We start from the raw sequence: 21,901 nt of genomic DNA on the forward strand, positions 1-21,901 counted from the left end.
GTTTCATGTACGTTATATGGAGCTATTGCGCTCTTCTGCAACATCTGGCTAGTCACGAAGATGAAGGGAACACTCGCAAAGAGCACTCATGCCCAGGCCTGGATTCGAACACGGGAACCCCAGCGCCGTCGCCCACTGTGCTAACCACCCCACCACGGATGTCCGCAAGTCTCGAACGAGAAGAGCCTCGAGACCTGAGAGCGGCTTTCTCGTTCTCGGCCTCGTCTCGACAATTCTAGAAATGTCTTATTCTCATCTCAGATTTTGAGACGAAACCAACCTTGTCTCTGTATTGTTTCTGCTAGATGCAATCCAGATATATAATGAGCTCATAAAGAACAAACATTCATAATCGATTTCTAAAAGAAACAAGAAAAAGCATGATTGTGACAAGTGTCCCGTTTGGTGATCGTTACAATGAACTAAGAATGACGACAAATCATTTGTATTCTTCTCTTGTATTCTTTGATGCTGGTGTTCAACTGTTATGTTAATGGGAAGATACGGATTAAGTTTGTTGAGTGAAAAGTCGTGTTTCGTGTTCAAATTCTTTGAAGGTAGCTTGAAAAACTATATAATCAAAAGAAAATTAAACTAGCTAGACACCGAAACTCGTAAGCCCGTTGCAGGTGGTGTGACGGTAAGGTGGGTTTGGGGAAAAACATAATGATAGTGCTACTGGACAATGGAGCAATAGGAAAAGTTCAGGTGCAAGTTAACAGCAAGTTTGTTTTATTTTAAGTCCACTTTATGCACAGAGGCTAATTGGGACTGGACTTACAGTTTAAAGTGGGATCACAACCAGGGTTGTTAACGGTCCAGGATTTTTAAATAAATTCAATTTCAGTCCAGAAGAGAAAATCATCAAGCGTAAATGGGTTCTGGACCGTAAAGAACCTTTTTATCTGTAACTTATTTCAATTCGGTCCAGGAACACTTTTTTCTGAATAAATTTAAATTCGGTCCAGGAACCTTTATTTCCCGAATCAGTTTAAATAGGGTCCAAGTTCCGTATTGAAATGAAACAATACCCAACTTGTATCGATTATGGACCTAACGATAAACAATTATCCACTTGTGAGCATGAAAGAATAATCCAGGTGCTGGCTGCCTCGAGAATCTACGGTACAAGGTAGAAATGGGCGAAACGCAAACGCTGCAGATACGTTACCCCTCTCCATTTAGCCCCATTCTCTCGCGCGTGTTTCATCTCTGGCAACACTACCTGTCCCTCTTGTGATATCTGCTGGGCGGCTCCTATTGGCTGCAGTTCCTGGATCGGATGCCGGAGCAACACGTAATGGATTGCTTGAGCTGAATGTGACGCCACGCTAATATAGTCCATTGCGTTACGTACAGTAACTCTTCGACAGGGGGGGTTTTTGAACCTGGCCCACGAGAGAACAACAACGTTATTATTTATACCCTGCGCAATACTTTCTACAACAGCAGCGTGACATTCCAATGTAAAACGTACTCGCGGACATTTTTAGAAGGCAACTTTTAATCGGTCAACCCTGGTCCAGGAATTGTAAATAATTTCAATTCCGGACTGGGAGAGAAAATCAGCAAACGTAAATGAGTTCTAGACAGTGTATAACCTTTTCATATTGAAAGCATTTCAATTAGGTCCAGGAACCTTTTTTGGGATCAATTTAAATACGGCCAGGAACATTTTTTCCAGAATGAATTTCAATTCGGTCTAGGAACTTTTTTCCGGAAGAATTTCAATTCGGTCCAGGAACCTTTTTTCCAACATCAATTTAAATACGGTCCAGGAACCTTTTTTCAATGAAACAATACGCAACTTGGACCGAATTTAAATTGTGCGAGAAAATAGGTTCCGGTCCTTCAGCGGAACCCATTAGAATTTATGGGTCCCTGGACCTTTAACAACCCTGATCACAACCACTGTGCAGTGTCCCTGGACCGGGTATCGAACCCGGAACTCCCATATCTTCTCAAACCTATCAGGAGAGTCGATTAAGAATTTTCCATGTCAATTTGGTTCAATAGTGAATAATAGGTAGTCTATTGAAAAACGAAGTTGTAGGCGTTAGTCCTTGCAAATTTTCAATTTGTTGCGCCTGTTAACATGTTAACACTCCCTTGATGAAGTTATTTGTGTCAGCAGTATGCACATGTCCAACAGCTCCAAAGGAATTTATTTGTGTCTTTTTTGCATGCTACGGTGAGAAAGAGAAAATATGAGATCTGGTTGCCATATTTCAGATAGAACAATGTTGACAAAAATAGAAAAAAAATAGGAGTATTGGACGTAACGACTATGCCATGTGCTTCTCAACGTGTGACAGCACATGTAATAGGGCTAATAGACCATGATGATATGGAAGCTGATGCAGGAGGTCCCGACGAGCGTCTTCATGGGTCAAATCGTGTGGAGATGTGGGAAGACGTTACGTGAAGATGATGATGATAAGATGAAACGATACGAATAAAATTACAAAAAACCTTGGAGGAGTAAAATGACACAAGGCCAAGATGATGTAAAGAAGAACTATTTTGCTGTAACTTAAGTTTAGGAGGAGTCGCACTCGTAGTGCCTCTGTTACTCAGTATCGAATGTTTTCATTGCGTGGGAGCCCAGCTCTTGCAGTTGTGACATCAACGACTCCTAAAGAGCTCTGTTACACCTGCGGGTAATTGCTCTATCAACGGATGCCAAACCAACCGCGCCCATCTTTGTTCTCCGTCTCTCTCTCTCGCGGAGGAAGATGCACTGTTGGTATTGTCACCGCATGGAGATGATTTTAAGGAGAATTTATGCTCTCTGCTTGAACAATTGTATTTTTTACCCTTTCTCAAAAGGAGGACTCATAACGAACCGCCCGGTTCCAATCACCACCTGCCGTGATGGAAGAACAAAAGGGCAGGCCCCACATCCGGAAGGCGTGGTTTCACTTTGTTCTGGTCCAGTGTTGGGAGCTCGTGCTGCGTCTCCCGATGTTACCTGCTTTGAGATTTTTCCCAAACTGGACGCTTGCTTTAAAGGATTCGTTAGACTTTTTTTTTCCCGATAAGTTTTCTCATTTCGCCTCTAGGCGCCTCATGGGGGCAGAAGGGGGATGGGGTTAATGTGTTTTGCGGGTTACTTATTACATGTTATTCCCGTATTCATTGCTTGATGGCCATCTCAACATTGTTCTTCACTCTATCATGCAACCTGTCCATGTCTAGGACCTACCGCCTACCTGCCTCTGCCAGGAGAGCAGAAGTGGAGACTATTTTACCTCCCGAAGGTTATATTTTGGGAGCATCTAGGGTGTTATGTTGCTTTCCTTGACTATATTTTATGGCTTAGTTGTCAGATGTACGCCTAATCCTCAAGATGAATGGAGGACCACTCCTGTTCGTCAGTGGATCCCTTGCACCACTCTTCAGTCTCTAGTCCACCAACCACACTCCACCTCTGCCAATTGTGGGACGCTCCTCGAACTATGACAGACGATCTCTGTAACGGATCCAAAGATTTGTTACATTGAGGAGGAGAATGCGTAATGAAAAAAAGGTATAGAAACCATTGCGTTACACTAAGGGCGTGCCGAGAGGATGTTTTCGAGTTTGAACCCCACTGTCGCCGAAATATCTGTGAAATAGTAGAAATGATGTGAACCTTTCTTCCACGTAGTACACCTGGACTGTAGCGTTGCAGACTTACGAGGCTCTGGCGTCTCGACTCTCAGCCAGTATAATTTATCTGTGGGCTACGTGTTGTGTTCTGTCCATGCTTGTTTGTTGGTTTCTTTGAATTGTTAAGTTCACCTTTATGCACAGATAGGCTAATCGGGACTGGACCTAAGTTTAAAGTGGGATCCAAACTACTGTGCAATGTGCCTCCACCGGTATCGAACCCCGTTTTTGTGTTTTCATCTCATCAACATTCATACTCATCCTTGCGATTAGCCAAAAATGAGGGAAATGGGAAGTAAAATAAAACGTATCAGTCAATCAATAAATAACAAAAATGTAAATAGTATCATCATAAATGAGAGAACTTTTCCTAGCTCTGCAACTTGCACTTCCATGAATACACACGCTTGGTGTAGTAACTCAGCAGAATTGAAGGGGAAAAAACCTATTCACTTTCTCTTTTCAATTTAAATCTTTGTGTCTTAATTGCAGAAGCGCCCATATTTGGCAAAGCCTATTAAAACCAAGCAGTGAGAGCATTTATCAAGTTGTCGCCGTGACCCGCCACGTTGACACTTGTGCCTTCTTGGGCCGGGCCGTAAACAACTCCTGACAATCTTGGCCTTATTCGGGAGATGCACCCAGCGTAGCACCACCACCACCTGTACACGAGACAAAACGCTGGCTGGGGCTTAGCAGGCGATTTCACGGAACTGCGAGTCCGAGAGCCAAGCAAACAAGGTCTGTTTGTGTTGCAAATACGTGACGTGGCCAGGAAATCCAAAAGCCCTTTGGTTCGCGCATTAAATTTGCATTCGTTACGAGGGTAAATGGGTCTATTATGAATTCTTTGTTATCGCTTTGTTGTACGTCTTATCTTCCTACTTTCTTTTGTGCGTCAGGAGCAGCGCTGACAGCTCTAATAATTCATCACAATTTATAACTTTGAGCAAAATCTGCTGATTGGCTAATATATATATATATTTAAATCTGTGTGAAATCAATTTCACATCAATATATTTTTAGATTTCACTGCTGTTATTCGGTTACGTAATGTCTGTTCGTCAGCATTGTTTTACGTCATGCTAATACTAACTCTCTTGTACGGAGTACTCCAAAAGTCACGCAATTCTAAAATGATCCTCAATAGAATATTAAACCATGAGAGATTGTCATATTCTTCTTGAGATATAAAATCTTGTGCATTGACAGATAAAAGTGTCGACATAGGTCTAAATAAAGTAGCAAGTAAAAAAAATTATCAGTTTTCCAGAACAAACAAACAAATAAATAAATTTACTCCTCTCTCTGCACACCGAAGAAAGAGGGAGGGGCGTCTGTAGACCAAAAACCATCATGCATAGTCACCGACAATAAAAATGGGACACCTATTTGAATTGCTAGTTTTACCAACGCCATAGAGTTAGGCAACCCACATAATGCCTTGCAGGGGAGCGATTATTTCAGGATCTACTATCGGATTAAAAATTATAGATACTCGACTTTGGGCTCCAATTAAAAATTAGCCAGTAGACCTACATAAAAAAGAGTTACATCAAAATTTAGGTTATTCAATTCTGCGTTAATCTGTTCTAGCCAATTTTTTTTTTCGAGTATGTCTTCTATTTTTTTATCGTTGTGAGAACAAAAAAGGACATTTTTTTGTAGATTTGCAAACGATCGCTATCTTTGAAATTCTGTAAACCAAAAACTGGTTGTCCGATTAGAAGGGTGCAGGCAGAAAGTTTTAAACACAATTATTAATTTTCAGGTTTTCAAAATTTCTAAAAAAAAACGTTATTTTCAATTTTGCCAAACAACTTTTTCTTGGTATTGGGTAGTCCTACAAATACAATATTAGTCTTGTTTTGAAGCTCTTTGCATCTGTTTTTAAAATGCATTATCATTGCCAATTCACATTGCAAAACCGATTTTATACGGATTTTTATTCAGCGGAGTAAACCTGTACGTGGAACGTGACAACACTGCAAGCATTGAATCGCAGCGCCCGTCGGCAGTTTCCACTATTCAACAGACATCGCTGTGTGACGTGTCTAGTCTGCAAAATACAGTCAATGATGTACTACGTGGAAAAGAGAAATGCAACAGAAACACTAAACGCACGGCCATGAAAATAGGCGGCTGGGCAAAATTGCGATGCTACCACGGTATTGGAAAAGCAAAGCGAGGGCTGGACAAAAGTCGCTGGTTCCCGCGCACTATGTGGCAACGTCAACTAGGCTACGTTGCCTAGTTCTAGCGTCAGACCGACCTCTCCCCGGGGTACTTTTCTGTCATCCCTGACCTTTCGAGCAAGTACCGTCAGTTTGTATCACATGGATTACAATGACCAACTCTACAACAAGATTTTTCATTCTCTTAAAGCTCCGAACACACGGGGTTGTGCTCCGACGTGGCAACAGCGCAAACTTGTGCCACCCGCCTAATTTCATGGCCGTGCGTTTAGATAGATTGATATAAATTCCTTATCGCTGATTTTGCATTTGTAGCTTTGGAGCGAGTCGTAACTCCCGAAGCCTCCAATGAGCAAATGAGCGGGTGACGTAATGTCAACCTAGCTTCTATCAATAACCGTCTTGCTCAAGCTCTACGCTGTCGGTAGGCTCGCTAGTTTGACTCGAACAGTCAATCGGTGATGTTCCGGAAATAATCTGACTTTAGCACCTAACATTCTTCGTAGCCAGTCCCACATGTGCATCATATCATATCTCACCAAAAGGTTTAAATGGGCGGAATTAAATGAGAAGGAGCATATAAAGAGGCTCACACGTAAACATGCCTTGACGGTACCTAGTGGATTTCCAGCTGTATGCGTTTCTGTAAGTTAACCTTGTGATCTTTGAAATTATGCAGGAGAGGATGTTGACCATTAATCTGGGTTCTTAAAACAAATACTGCCCCTTCTGCATTTCTGCTGTGCGGAGGGATTAATAACATGGATTCTACCTGTGCTTCAGCCTCTCTTAATCCATTTTCGCGCGAGGGAAGGTCAACCGATGAAGAGAACTGACGAGAGAGAAGGGGGTGGAACCTTGTACGGACATTACACCACGGCTGAGTGGAAGTTCGCAGATAAGACTCTGTGAAAGGAACAGGCGATCACAACAAAATGCTCTGTGAAGGTTTCCCTGCACGAGGCAGGAGGCTTCAAGGGCAGGTGGAAGATCTTCATTACAAATGGTTTGACTAACAATGAATATGAAGGTCAGATGCAGAAATTTATGTGGGGTATGAGTATCATACCTTTCAAGTGTACAGGGTCAACGAAGTTCGTAATAAGGTATGTTTTATACAGCGTATATTGATACACTTGTAGGTTGAATTGTATCTTCTGCAAATATGCTGTATAAAGAAACAAACTGCTGGAGTACTAAGTGAGGTAAGTGTACGTCGTTTTGCTATTGGTATCATGGCGTCGCCATCGAGTAGACGGGGGGTAGCCCACTATGACACTTTCAGAATAATTTATTTACAGTTGAGCAAAGATATTCGCAGACATGGCGTCCGAATGGGGGGCAAGAGGGGAGCCGTGGACCCTCCTGCAAAATTAATTTCAGCCTAAAAGTTTAGCATTATAATTTTATTTGTCACAGCAATTTAAGTTGATAATTACAAGTAAGACATACAGGTCGTCGAAGAAATTATATAACTTCAAAGTGAAGCAGTGCTTTTGTGGGGGAGGGAGTGCCTTCGTTGTCTCTGGAATTAAAAATCCATGCTTGCCTCCCCCTGGAAGAATCCTGTAGACGTCAATGAGCACAGCAAAGCAGCGGCAGTTTGAAACACTACGGTAGATGCAGTAGCAGATCCTGCTGATGGGCTGAGACTAAATGTCAGCCCCTACCGATTTTCGAGTAATGGGGTCCCACATAGAAGCTGGCCTGTTTTAGGTGGTTCACGGCAACTTGTCCCATTTTCATGTCTTGCTTCTCCCTTGGTCCGGGGTGTTGGGTGATAGATATTTTGCCAAATCACCACAAGATGGTGCTTAAGAGTATTCATCTCGCAAACAAACGGACAGCGACAGAGAGGGACTACAAGTTCATTCTTTTGAGATGGTAGAAAATGATTATAGAAAAATTCCAAGTTAGAATAAAGAAATAAGAGATAAACAGGGGAAGAGAGAAAGATAGAAGGAGACGAACACATAAACAGAGGAAGAAAGAAAGAAGTGCAAGATGAGGAAATCAAAGCGGAAGTGAAAAATGATAGTTGTCATGACCACCTAAAGAGAGCACCTGACAATATTTCGTTTACCTTTCAACCCACCCAGAATAAATTCTCTGAAGACACTGCTGAGTGTTGTTATTTCATGGTGTCATAATCCTGAATGGGTTTTGTTATCCTTATGTTGATGTTAACATACAAGAGTATAGCCTCGTTTAAGGCATCTTTAATACAGATTTTTGCACAAATGAGTTGACATGTTCTATACATTACTGAAAAAGTAATGAACAGAACATGTCTTCCAAAAAAAGAAGTATTGGTTCAGCATTTTAATTGTTCTTATAAGTATTTTTGTTCGTACGTTGTTTTTTTCTCAGGCAGTTTATTATTCTATTGTTTTACACCATGTTCATGTAAAACATGTGCATTAGGACAGGAATTAATATTTTGAGCAGAGACAACTGAAGCGAAGAGAAGGCGCATACTTTACCGGGGTTCGAAACACACTACTCGTATGTCAGTAGTGAACATGTCGTTGTATTGACATTTTCTAAGCCTTCGCCTGGTATATATCGTTAACGGGAAATAGTAGACGCTGGCCTGTTCGCATTCTGCACGGTCCCATCGAGGTCTATCGATTGGTATCGATCCAAGGACACCTTTGGAAAATGTTTATTCTGGTCTTCGGTGTCAGGCATCACGTTACTTTATATGCTGTTAGCTTTTTCTTTTTTTGAATGTTCTCGACGAAGGCGATTGATCTTTTGGAAGGGAGGGTTGAGAAACGTACACGTAAAATAAATCAACAAATAAACGACAAAGAAGATAGTGTGTGTGTGTGTGTCGGGAATCTGTGGAGCAAGGCCGCGCATAACGATAGAGAAGGAAGAAAGCGAGTGGGCGGAGCAAAGCCGTGCACGCTGATACCTGCAGCCGCGTTTCCCCTTCTTCTCTCACCTTCCCTATCATCGGTTGAGCCCTTCTCGACACACCACTTGCGCAGAGACTTATTTTCGTTCTCTTGCTCCAGAGATTACCGGGACAGTCTAGTGCGCATGTTAGTATGCAAACTATGCATGATTTAGTACTTATATTAGCCGTACATAACATTGCAGTCTCTATGTGTATTATTTAGATTTCTTTGCCGCAGCATGACTCACTACAACTACTAATAACTTGTTTTGTTTCTTTTATTTCAGTCACCGTCCACCGAGATGGCGCGAGTGGGTTGGGTGCTGAGAACGTTAATCCTGGCGCGGGCGCCAAATGTTATCCGCGATCGCAAATCGTCGCATCACGTATTCCGACGCTGCGCCGCCGGCACGGAGCTCGTCGATTGGCTGCTGTCTCTGAGCCCAGCGGTCCACACGCGCCACCAGGCGACGGCCATGTGGCAAGCTCTTCTCGAGGAAGGAGTGATCTCGCACGGTAAGTTGCCATCAACTTTGCAGTCACCCTGTACTACCATTGATGAATGGAGCTTAATTTTGTTGGAAACGTACGGTATATGTTTGAAATTGATACGAACTTGAACAGACCGATTCAAGAAGTCGCAGCTTCCCTGTTTTAAAAATAACAAAGCAATGCACAGCTGTGTACTCAAAGCTTTATTCATGATATCAATACATGTGACTAAATTTGAGTAATAGCAGAGTCAGGGGTGCCCATTCCCCCCCCCCAAGGCCGAGGACGCATCCCCCCAAAAGAATTGTTCATCATAACCCCTCCCCCCCCACACACACACATATATATATATATACACACAAATATAGTTGGATAAACCTGCATTAATAGATTTTTGTTTGAATGTCGATAATTTGATTTCATTATTTTAAAAATAAATTTTCGGAATATGTAAGTTTTACACCACGAAAGCTGACAGTATGTTAAAATTATCCAGTCAGTCGTAGCACAGGAACACATACAAGCGAAACAAATCGTGCCAGAAATCATCCAACACTAAAACTGAAGTCCGCATGTCGAAAACAAAGAAAACACCAGACATTGTTTACTGGCCCGAGATGCCAACAATTGAAAGGCGAATGAAATTCGAATCCTTCCATTGCAAATTAAATTAAAGGCCTAAGAAACTAAAAAGGAAAAAGCACGGCTCATTTTCATGTTTGCTAACATAAAACGTGCAAAACTGTTCAGGCTCACTGCCATTGTTAATGTGCTGACACTAACCTTATTCTTAACAGTTTGTCTGCTTAACTAACCTTGTATTAATGCGAACATCACCCTCCCCCCCTTTCAAACCGATTCTAAAGGCATAAGAGGTGGTGTTTGATTTCAACCCAATTGCCGCGATCGTCCACAGGGAGGAGAGAAAACTAATAACGATAACTAAAAATCAATAACAAGTCAATCAAACGAAACAATCCCCCCCTTTTTGTGTGAAGATATATGGAATTGGTAGCTAAACTATAAAATGTGTCTCCCCCAAAAAAAGAATCCCATGACGCAGGCGCGTCATGAATCCCTCCTGTGGGTACCTGGCAGAGATGAAGAATCGTAATCAATCCTTGCGTTTATTTTCGAAACTAATGTTTGATGTCTGCGTTGAGTTAACGTCGCATTTCTGCCTTTTGGTCCAATCGCGACGATGGGGGGATGAATAGTGACGATGAAATGGACGAAGAGGCAATCACAAACCTATATGGGCGACACAACACAGGCCCTAGATGGCCTTAATATTGCAGTGACCAGGGCAGGGGCGGCGCCAGAAATTTTCGACCGGGTGGACAGAAGCTAGTTATTGATAAATTAGGGTGGGCAGTATAAATGTAAAACCATATATAGTATATATGTGTATGTAAGACGTATGTATCTCCCTCTCTCTACAACACCCGAATTCCTCTTACTTCTTTTCCTTTTCCTTTTCTTGTTTTCCTCTTTATCTTTTCTAATCTATTGTCGCATCTTGTTCCATTTCCTTTCGTTTTGTCTCTGATGGACACAATTATTTCAAGGAAGTGTTTACACATGCGCAGCCATACCCCAACCAAACATTCTAATCACATTCTTTCATGCATGTTAATACAGTGAAATAAATGTGAATTAGGTTTAAGCTTGTGTTGCAAATACAATGCACATACTTGATTTTATGTATTCGGCGACTATGACAGAAAGTGCGATGGTAGACCATCGTGAAGTTTCTCGTAATATAAATACATGTTCCTGAGCATAGTATTTTCATCGTATGAGTTTTTGACTGAACGAGTTTCTTACTCCTTGGGGGTCACTTTTCTTAGCTTACAAGGTTTGTACAACTGAGAAATCTATCTGAATGTTTGTAGCAGCGGCGATTGGGTGCCAACATTTCAGGGGCAAGGACAATATACTTATTCTTGGTAGAAAAGGCTTAGCATAAAGAGGCCATAGTGCGGGGGCAAAAAGTGGCAAAATGTGGCGGGGGAACTGCATCCCCCACTTCCCGGTCTTCCTAATCGGCGCCACTGAATGTTTGAATTAAATTAACGTCTTATTAGGAATGATTTAAAACACACACGGAGAACAAATTCTTTGTTCATTGTCCATGGAAGTATTCCTAGGCTAATGAAAGGTTATTTTGACAAAATATCACTCATAACAAACAAGTATGATTGAAAAATCTGTTCAGAATTGAAGAGATTATTAGCTAAGTTGCTATTCGTTTTCTGAACTGTCATGTTACTAATGCGGGAGAAGCAATACACGTATGGTCATATGAACATATTTTTTGAGGTAACAAAATGATTTAGGACACAGGGAATTCATCGAAGTTGATCACCGTGCCAGAAATAATTCATCTATTTTTCATAGATGACTTGGGTTGCATGGTGTGACCATTTCGAACACACTAGAATTTCAACCTCTACCCTGTGCAGCATACCCTGGAAACGTTATTCTTTCAGGGCAACGAGTCCCTGGCGCTTGGAACCACTGTCAAAGTAATAATTTATGAGGGTTTGTATTCTGAGTGTCAGCATGTGTTTGTTTTCGCCCCTTCATTACTTTCATCTAATCACCATCGAACCTTATCATCGTCATTATCAAAATTAACAGAAAAATGACTAAATAAAACAAATCAACCAGAACTTACTCTTCAAAAAATGGAATTTTTTTAGTCCATAGCTCTTAGAAAGTTGAGGTGGTAGTTTCAATTGCACAGCGTTTCATTAGTGGGTCAAGACAGCTAATTCCGTGAACAATGACGTTGTTTTCCGAAAGTCTCAAATATTTGTCTCAGGCAATCACCCTCTTAAAATGGACGCATCTTCTGTGGTGATAAAATGCCACGTTTGGTGCGAGTTCTTTCTGTATATTTTTCACCAATGGCATAACGCTGTCGCATTATAATGAAGAGGTCCTGTGTTCGACTTCCCCCTCCTCTGGTGGAAGCACAATACACACAGGTTCAGACTACACGTTAAACTGTAGGTTTAGTCCTGATTAGCCTATCTGAGCATAAAAGTGGGCTTAAAACGAAAACTAACAAAATCGTCTTCTGGATACTTCGTGACATAACTTTCTCTCTTTACTTCAACTGTATCAACAGATTCTGTTTAATGTGGCAAAATTTATGTGTGGGACGAGGATTTCTAAATAGGATAAGCCACTCATTAGTAATTGAATAATTCTGTAGCTTTTTCCATACATAACTTGTTTATTAAAATTTATTCTCTTCAGTATTGTAGTGATTATTGTGATTCCTTCTTATTAGTAGAATAAATATAAAGTTGATATTTCGCATACCATATTGATATTGGAAGACAACAGATATATAAAAATTGTAATGAAATAAAGAGGACACTTCTGGAATTTCAATGCAGAGCTAATTAAAACTATATTATACTCTCTAGCATACTTAAACCCGAAGGTTTGTGGCTGCAGCAACACAAGCCTTCCATCTGTCCCTATTCGGAGCAAGATCAATCCAATCTTTCCCATCCTTGCCGTTTTCTTTTAGGTACATCTCAACGTTGTCCCTCCATCTTCGTCTTGGCCTTCCTAATGGTCTCTTACCATCAGGTTTCCCAACAAGAATCCTATAAACTCTTCTTTCCTCTACCATTCGTGTCACATGGCCAATTAAGCCTTCTTGATTAAATTATTCTAACAATAATAATGATAATTAAAAAGTTGAAATAATGTATTGTGTTACCGGAGGAAGTAACGCTAAGATGATGTTTTTATTTGTTTATTTGGAGATTATTTTAACCATACCCAGGCCGGGATTTATATACGTATGTGGAGGCCCGGAGCTGCAGCCCTCAAGTTCACCCTAAATTCTGATCTAATCTTGATCATACCCAGCATAATAATTTTGAGCCTCCTAAGCCTACTAACTGCTTTTAATGATGGAAGTATTCATTTGATCACAGTTTTTGTTTCAATAGCTCTAGTAATTAATTTCACTTTCTAATGACAAAATTGGCTTTTTATGGGTTGATAATATGTTAACATTTCTAGCACAGATAATATTCACAAGTAAAATATACATGTTATGAACACCAGAATACACTTATTTAACGAATCATTCATATAGCTATCTCCAAGTATATGTAGGTACTTATTGAATTTGATTGGGTGGGCAATCGGGTGGCGCCCACCCCTGTCGCCGTCCCTGGACCAGGGTGCGAAATTGAAGTTGACTTGTGGGTGTGAATGTGACACCCTTACATCCGAATGTTTGATGTTTGTTTTCGATAACTGTTGTCCTTTTCCACTAAAGCCCCTATGGTGGACAATCTCCAATCCAAAGATTGTCTGGATGTATGAGTGTCAGCCCCACGATTGAACCATGTCTTCAATTCTAGGGTGCTTCAACTTGTTTCCCGAATTCCTGTTCAAGTGCTTTTTAGACCTACTTTTTGCCATAACCTCCCAGAGATTGCTGCTATAAATACAGCATATCAAAAGGGCCCACTTGACTACCAGCGCGAAATCTTGGCGTTTCAATCGGCCGGACACAATCTTCTCAATTTCGTCAACCATATGTTCCACTGCGAGGGATAAACAAGGTACACTTATCTGTCCAAATGGCTTGGAATTCGGATCACCACCGTGCTGAAATCCAGCACATTGTAAAGGAAAAGTTGGTCGCAAACTTCCTCCCTCACTCGACGTAATTGTGGGCAGCAGGAGATCGCGATGATGTTCATGTTTGTCGAAGACAAAGTTCGCAAAGCACTTAACTGGCTGGTCTTGCAGATTGGCAAAGCTGCGAAGTGTAAATGGACAGAAACCAGATCGACCACGGAATTTTTTTAAGCCTCTGCACTCTGGCTCCGTTCCAGATGTATTAGTGTTGGCATCCCGCATCCATAACGTAGATATTGTGTCCAGTGGAGCAAGGGCGCCGACTTTCCAAAATTTCTGTGGGTGCACATCAATGGCGGTTAGATCTGTAATTATCAAGTATTGTATACTTTAAACAACTTACATGCACAATGATTGCAAGAAGCAATGAATGATATTATCAACACGTTACTAAAAGAAAATACCACATTCATACAAATTAAAATGAAAAATCTTCATAAATGCAAATAATTTTAATTGTATTGCAGAGAGAACTATGCAAGGATTTTGTTGTGAACAGAAACTACAAAATGACTAAGGTTATGTACCAAATAATAATAATAATAATCATGACATGTTAATATAAAACACATTCCTTCTTACGTCATTTGCACTTATTAATTTGTTTGCGATTTTGGTAATGTCAATATTTTTAGTCATTTCTTTATGAACATGCAAAGTTGCCAAATCATTTAATCTTTTTTGGGTCATTGTTGACAGCAAAAACGTTTTCAATCGTGCTGAAAATGACCGCTCAGAGGTACAAGAAGTAACAGGTATAGTTAAAATCACCCGTAGAAACTTCATAAATTCTGTGAGCATTTCACGCATGGGACCACTGTTTTCTCTACTTAAAATATTTGTAATGTCTGACAAGTTGGCCAATTTTTCTTTGTTCGTTCTGCACACATCTAGAAACATGTCCCTGTGAAATGTTAGCTTGTCTTTATCAAAGTCTGTCCCATCTCAATGTTTTAATTGCTTATTATTTTTTGATAATGGCAAGTGAGAAATATTTATTTTATTTTGTTTTTATCAAACTAAAAATCTTGTGGGTGCGCCGCACCCACAAGATTATTTATGTGGGTGCTTGAGCCCCGGAGCACCCACGTAGTCGGCGCGCATGCAGTGGAGATTCAACTTCCTTAAGGAGTTGCATCTTCCATACACGACACCCGTATTCCGAAAGCCTATTCATCCTGGGGACTTACACAAGTATCCTCCCTTTCTCGTTTTATTTGTATCGATTCACTAACTTCTGTTTTATTTTTCTTGCATATATTTTGCCCTGATTTTCTCTTTCGTGTCTCAATTGCCTTTTCTTCCTCTCGTGGTAATTGTTTCTATTTATTTCTTTTATTATTTTTTCTCTTCCGTTGTCTTCTTTTATCATTTACGCTCTCTCTCTCTCTCTCTCTTTCTGGTTTCTTTCTCTGTCTCTTTGCCTCGAAAAACCTTTACTTCTTTTTCTCTATTTTTTCTCCCTCCCTTCCTTCTTTATTTATCTCTATTTTCTTTCTCATACCTTCTATCTCTTAAAAATATCGTTACTTTACCATGACAAGTAAAAACATTGCATGGCGTTCCACCGTTTTCCCACGCGATATTTGTGTCTCTGTGTGATTACTTGGAGACAGTGCCGGATCTACAACCCGCAAAACCCCACAGTGCGGGGTGCCCCGGAGACAAGTAAGCCTTCAAAGGGAGGGGGGCTCAGCCATTGACATAGCAGAGGGTTCGTATATGCGTATGGAAGAAATAAACGTAGTTACTCAGGGGTACAGAAACAAATACAATATATACAGGTAAAGTTAAAGTATCCTGTGCATGGCACCTTGCCATGGAGGCATAGAGCCTCACATTTTCTATGTCGACCATCTTGGAGGTGATGTGATCAGCGCTGCAGCCTTCTTTATCCCCCCCCCCAATCGGGATACCATTTGATTGGAGGGTGGGTGGGCCTTAGAGCCGCTTTATGGTAGGAGAAAGCCGGAAATATTCCGACCTTTGATCACCCACCCCGGATTTCCCGCGTGACAGTCAGTAGAATCAAGTCAGGCTAGAATTTCACGAGAAATGCAGGAAAAAGTGTGAATGATTGTAACAAGTGTATCATTTTCGAGTTGTGAGAAAACAGTATCATATATACACATCACATCATACATTTCCTTTTAAAAAAATGAGTTGAATTCATTATGGCGGCCACCAATATGGCAGACTTCCGCATGGAACACACCGATGTGGTTCCCCCGTAACCTGTTTCTATCATGACCAATTGTACCCAGCCTAACTCCTTTAGTTTTTATAGGGGGTCTTAAGTGACTTTTGAATCACCCTCTAGACCCCTATATGTGACTTTGTCAACACGAGGTCAGTAATTACACACCCATACACATACATTATGCGTGTGTGTGTGTGTGTTGTGTGTGTGTGTGTGTGTGTGTGTGTAGAGGTAGCTAGATAGGTTGAGGGGGGCCTTTGGTAATATTTTGCGGAGGGGACAAGATTTGTAGATCCTGCACTATAGTATACTTGGAGATACAACCTCTCCATTGCGACCTCCCATATGACGTAGTGGTAATGGGGTCCCGATGGATGCACATTGCAGAGTGACTTTTAACTACAAATCCAATCTCGATTAACCTATCTGACCTTATAGTGGACTTTAAAAAAAATGTTTGACCCCTCCCTCCTTAGAAATTTTTTCTAGTAGCACCCATGCTACTCGTCACATCACACCCGTTGGAGGCACTTGGTGGTTTGGATCGCGCTTTAAACTGTAGGTCCATTTCCAAGCCTTTCTGTGCATAAAGTGGACTTAAAAAACCAACTCAAGCAAACACGCTTTTCCGTCAAGGGTTGTATGGCTATTCAATAGCGCCACCGCGGTGGCTGAGCACACTGAGCGGTCGACCTGCGAAATCTCTACTGATGGTTTCAATTTCAAGTACTGGCCATTTCTTGTAATCACCATGTCATCTTCATCGTCGTAATTAGCCAAAATAAACAGAAAAAGAGCATACAAATAAGAAAATACATGTGTAAATATAACTAATGATATCTCCAGTTTAAGTATTTCATGCAGTGTGGTATCCGATTTGTACGTGGATATATATTTGTGTAATATCTACTCGTGTACAAACGTCTTGATTGAAAATATATTACATATCCAATTCTCAAGCTCGCACGATGGTTCAGACTGTATACTTGTGCATTTAATAAAGGACGACAATCCCAGGAAGTCTCTAAGTCTCTAAGCACTGATGGTGGCACATTTTGCAAATCTAAACTGGCTTTTTCACGTGCATTAGATATAACTGTACTATGTAATTCTCAAAGAACGCCCATAGTTGGCAATTATATGATGAACTATCATTAAGAAGAATGTTTGTGTATTGCTTTCCCTATTCTGTAGAAGTTTATAAGTTTCGTTGGGGGCATACGCCTACTATATACACTATGAACTAGAGAACAGGTAATGCAAAGACAAGAGAATTCTCGTAATGCTTTACGAGAATTTTTTAATCTAGATCCCACTTTTGAAATTTAGAATTTTTTCACGAAATTTCAAAAGAGGATTTTTTTTTGAAAACTTGTTGCTGAAACCAAAGCGTGGGATAACGAGAAAATTAAAACAGGTTGTATTTATACGTTACTACAGTTTTTTTATCATTAATTCCTGTAGTAGCTTTCATCAATTAGCCTAAGATTATATGTATACACGATGTGCAAGAGCTCCCAAGATAGGACTTAGAAGGCTTTAAACTTGGCGAGGGGATACTATTGTTCAGGTTATTACGCGTGTTGTCCCCCATAAGACAAAGGGGGTGGTTTTCTGTTTCACCCTCGGTTATAGCTTTTCCTCACTCTGCACCGTCCCAGCGGAAACTGTTTCCGGTGAAGTGGAAAACTTTTGGACGTGACAATTAAACCGTAATGATCTTTGCAGAGGCTGCTAGCAGCTTGGGAGGAGGAGGAGGGCTGGGGGATGAGTCGGCTTTTTCACTTGGATGTCCACCAACTGCCAGGGGCATTACAAACAAAATCGTCAAGTCAAACCGGAAAGCAGACACAAAGGGAAAACGCAGGGCAACAAGAATTCAGCTTCGATTTTCCTAAAGATGTAACATTCACACAATTAACTTTTTACCGTTACTTTTCTTCTGAAAGTAACTTTTTACCGTTACTTTTCTTCTGAAAGTAACTTTTTACCGTTACTTTTCTTCCGAAAGTAACTTTTTACCGTTACTTTTTCTTCCGAAAGCAAATTTTTGCCGTTACTTTGCTCCCGAAAGTAACTTTACTAGTATTGGGCGATTGAAAAAAATATCGACGATATTTTATCTATATATATCGTGTCTGAGATATATCGTCACGATATTTTGGCGATATATATCGTGGCCACGAGACTATATATCGCCGATATCACTACACGGAAAAATATATAATATCGTAGAGTCCAGCACAGATATTTCTGCCGTGCGATGCGCGACACAACTCAAGAAGCAGTGTTGCTAATGGAGCAGATAGAAAAATTGCTGCAGTGCGCCGATGCACAGCTGTTACGTACGACAAGAAAATTAGAGAATTCAGGTCTATCTAACGTTGAGTTTTAAACGTCATGCATTATACCAGGACTAGGATTAATATGTACTAACAAGTGGCTTTGTATGTAGCTACATACATATGGACTAAAAATTCGCAAAATATGAACTAACACGTGCGTAAAATTACCAAAAATGCTGCAAAGAAGACTTCTTCATACGATTCCTTATTTGAGTGACTTCAAACAAAATAATAATAAAAAAAATTTCCATTGCATTATTGCACTGGTGGCGTTCTTACTGTTCACTCCCAAAACCCGTATACACTGGTACGGAACTGCAACGGCAGATAATAACATGCCAACGTGTTAAACCGCGACAATTGGACCACAACACTCCGCCTCAAGCAGTATTATTATATCCTCTCTGTGATCGGGGACAGTCGGTTGCCTTTGTTGTACATTTACAAACGATGGCGGCTTCCAAAACAATAACAACATATACTGCCACTAGATCATAAGCTGCGCGTCTTTTTCTTTTGCTATGAACCAGGACCGGCGCTAGTCATTTTGCCTCCCTGGGCGGTGGCGGCAGATGCCGCTCCATTTCGACCCCCCCCCCCCCGGTCATTCCGCAGGAACGGGAAATTGAAAATCAATATATTCCTAAGTAAAACATCAAAATATAAAATAAATAATGAGACTTCTTATGCTATTAAGCGCAAAAGAATATCTCGCTCGACCACAGTTTTCAATAGGCTTATTTTTTTCTTCTCTTCAAATTTTGTCGCCCTGAAAATTTGCCGCTCTGGGTAGGGGGGGTGGCACGGTTCGCCCTCCCCTTCCGCCGGCCCTGCTATGAACTTGGTCACCCATCAAAGCATGGCAATTTTAACACAGGAAACAATATGCATCGCATTAAGCAGAAAAAATGACAGCCTCCTCTATGCCATTTCTACAAGAACACGTGCCGGAGCCAAGAGTTTGATTGATTGATTGATTTAGTTTATTTGACTTCGCGTTTTGTGCCTCTTGGCTAATTTGCGAAGATGGGGATGAGTGATGAAATGATGAAATTGATGAATGGACATTCACAAACAACCAAGCCCGACCGGGATTCGAACCCGGGACCCTTGGCGTCGCAGCGCGACGGAGCCAAGAGTTCAAATGCTGTTGGAGTCACATAATTTATTTATTTTGAACAATTCCAATATTATGAAATATGAACAATTTGTGAATTAAACCTGTTGAAATATGTAAAATTAAGTATATTTTCCTTAAATATGTAAAAGTAAGTATTTATTAAAGTTAGAAATATGGAAAAATATTGATAATAAAATGTACCTTAAATCACTACAAACATTACTATTCGCAAAGATATCACAAAATTTCAGTGATATTTCGTCAAACTAAAAGTGTCTATTTACCTATAAATCCTAGCCCTGATTATAACCAGTAGGTAACATTGAACACAGCTATGGGTTCGGTAAATTGTCTACAGTTCAGAAGCACTCGCACACATAGTCAAACCGGTCAAATACTTGGTATAAAATAAAAATATGGTGCTTCCAATCCAACAAAACTCACCGTCACTTTACCCTACCTGCCTTTCCCCTTCCTTGACAGAAATAGTGCTTCATTATTACAGTTGGCAACACTAGTTACTAGCTAGCCAATGAACATGCACTGCATAAAAGAAGCAACCACTACGCCGTTATATTGCCACATTACCGTCCCTGCCGAACGGTGTGAACCGCGAGCTGGAGCGCTATTCAATTGTTTTCAATGATGTTTGCGCGAGTGTGTCCAGGAATGGAATTACAGTATGGCAACAAAAGCGAAGGTTGGCGAGCATGGTAGAACACGTGATGCTAAGAAGAGAGGGAGACGAAACGAAAATTGGTATCTACGCAACGGCAACGATATGTGTGTTGTACTCTATCGTCTTGGACGATATTTTCTTGACGATATAACGCGATATCAAATTTCCGATATCGTCCATCCCTACTCTTTACCGTTACTATGCTTCCGAAAGTAATTTTTACCGTTACTTTTCTTCCGAAAGCAACTTTTTGCTGTTAACTTTGCTTCCGAAAATAACTTTCTCCTGTTACTTTGCTCCCGAAAGTAACTTTTATTGTTGCATTGCTTCCGAAAGTAACTTTTATTGTTGCTTTGCTTCCGAAAGTAACTTTTATCGTTGCTTTGCTTCCGAAAGTAACTCTTTACCGTTATTTTGCCTCTGAACGTAAATAGTTAGGTTTCTTTGCTTCCAAGTAACTCGTTATTGTTACTTTGCTGCCAGAGGTAACACGCTACCGTTACTTTGTCATTCGATAAGTTTAAGAACAATTAACTAAACACACGTATCACATCTGGCCTCTGTAGTGCACGCTTTCCCCCAGCTTAACTTTGCATGCACAAGTTTAAAGCAACACAACAAAGCAAATTTCGTTCTGACAAATACGTAAATCTCCTAGTTTTGATTTATCAAAGTTACGCAAATAAAGTGATGCAAATTAACGAAATACCGTTACAAATAATCATGTAATTTTACGCAACTCGTTAGTAAAGCAAGTACCGAAAAAGTTGCTCACTACTGACTATTTGGCATGACGTGTTGAGATACTTCATCTAATTCAGTGTGACTTCAAATTTGTGAGCACTTTGTTTCCTTCACCGTCAGAGATTAAAGACATAAAACCCACCCACAAACACACTTCTAAACGTCACACAACCATATGAGTCTATATCGTAAATTTTTACATACGTTATTCATTTTTGTTTGATCAGAAGGAGAACAACAACGTCAAGTTACGGAAATTACAGTAAAATTAGTCATCCCAAGTAAGAATTTATACATTTCTTGTATTTTTCGCCATGTTATCTCATTTTTTTCATTTTCCGGTTCTTTTGAAAGCCATTTGTCCTCAATGAGAGCTCAATTTGTAGATGGAGGTCCGGGACTGATGCCCTCCTCTCCAAATCCAGGCTTGATCCAATCATCCCTTTACGAAAGTTCTGGGCACAACTAGTTCGATTCTCAGTTATTCAATTTTACTTCAATATAACCACACATCTCGCCTCTTCCAGAATTTCCACACCTTACTCCCAATTTTTTTCAAAGTGCTTCCTTTGTAGCCATATTGATGCTAGATTTATTATTATTCTACATTCTGACATTTATTTTCTACGGGGGTAACAGTCCCCCTTTGCTCCTGCTTTGATCATGGCTGTCACGTGTAATAAACACACACCCGTGTGGACTACCGACTAATTGACGTCAAGTATTTCCTCCATACATTAATTTCTGTGTTGGAACAAATGTGGAGGGTCAACACGGAAACTCCTCTATAGCCTGGATTAGCCTACTCGTGGTGTGGACCCAACCTCTTATGTAAATGGAGATCTTCACGAACGGTTTCCCACAATGAACTGAACTTCCCATTGTCGAAA

The 21,901-nt window shown here is 40.6% G+C and overlaps 1 protein-coding gene across 3 annotated transcripts in view; it reads left to right on the forward strand.

The window, feature by feature from the left end:
• Window positions 1-21,901, forward strand: part of Epac (Exchange protein directly activated by cAMP) — a 666,691-nt gene that overhangs the window by 604,361 nt on the left and 40,429 nt on the right. For all 3 annotated transcript variants that reach the window (XM_083120690.1, XM_083120691.1, XM_083120689.1), the window contains one exon: window positions 9,039-9,267. In XM_083120690.1, coding sequence (XP_082976816.1) covers window positions 9,039-9,267 — 229 coding nt within the window. The remainder of the gene's footprint in view (window positions 1-9,038; window positions 9,268-21,901) is intronic.

The sequence above is a fragment of the Lepisma saccharinum genome, chromosome 4 (assembly GCF_977018435.1).
Source record: "Lepisma saccharinum chromosome 4, izLepSacc3.1, whole genome shotgun sequence".
In the NCBI taxonomy this organism is placed as follows: Eukaryota; Metazoa; Arthropoda; class Insecta; order Zygentoma; family Lepismatidae; genus Lepisma; species Lepisma saccharinum.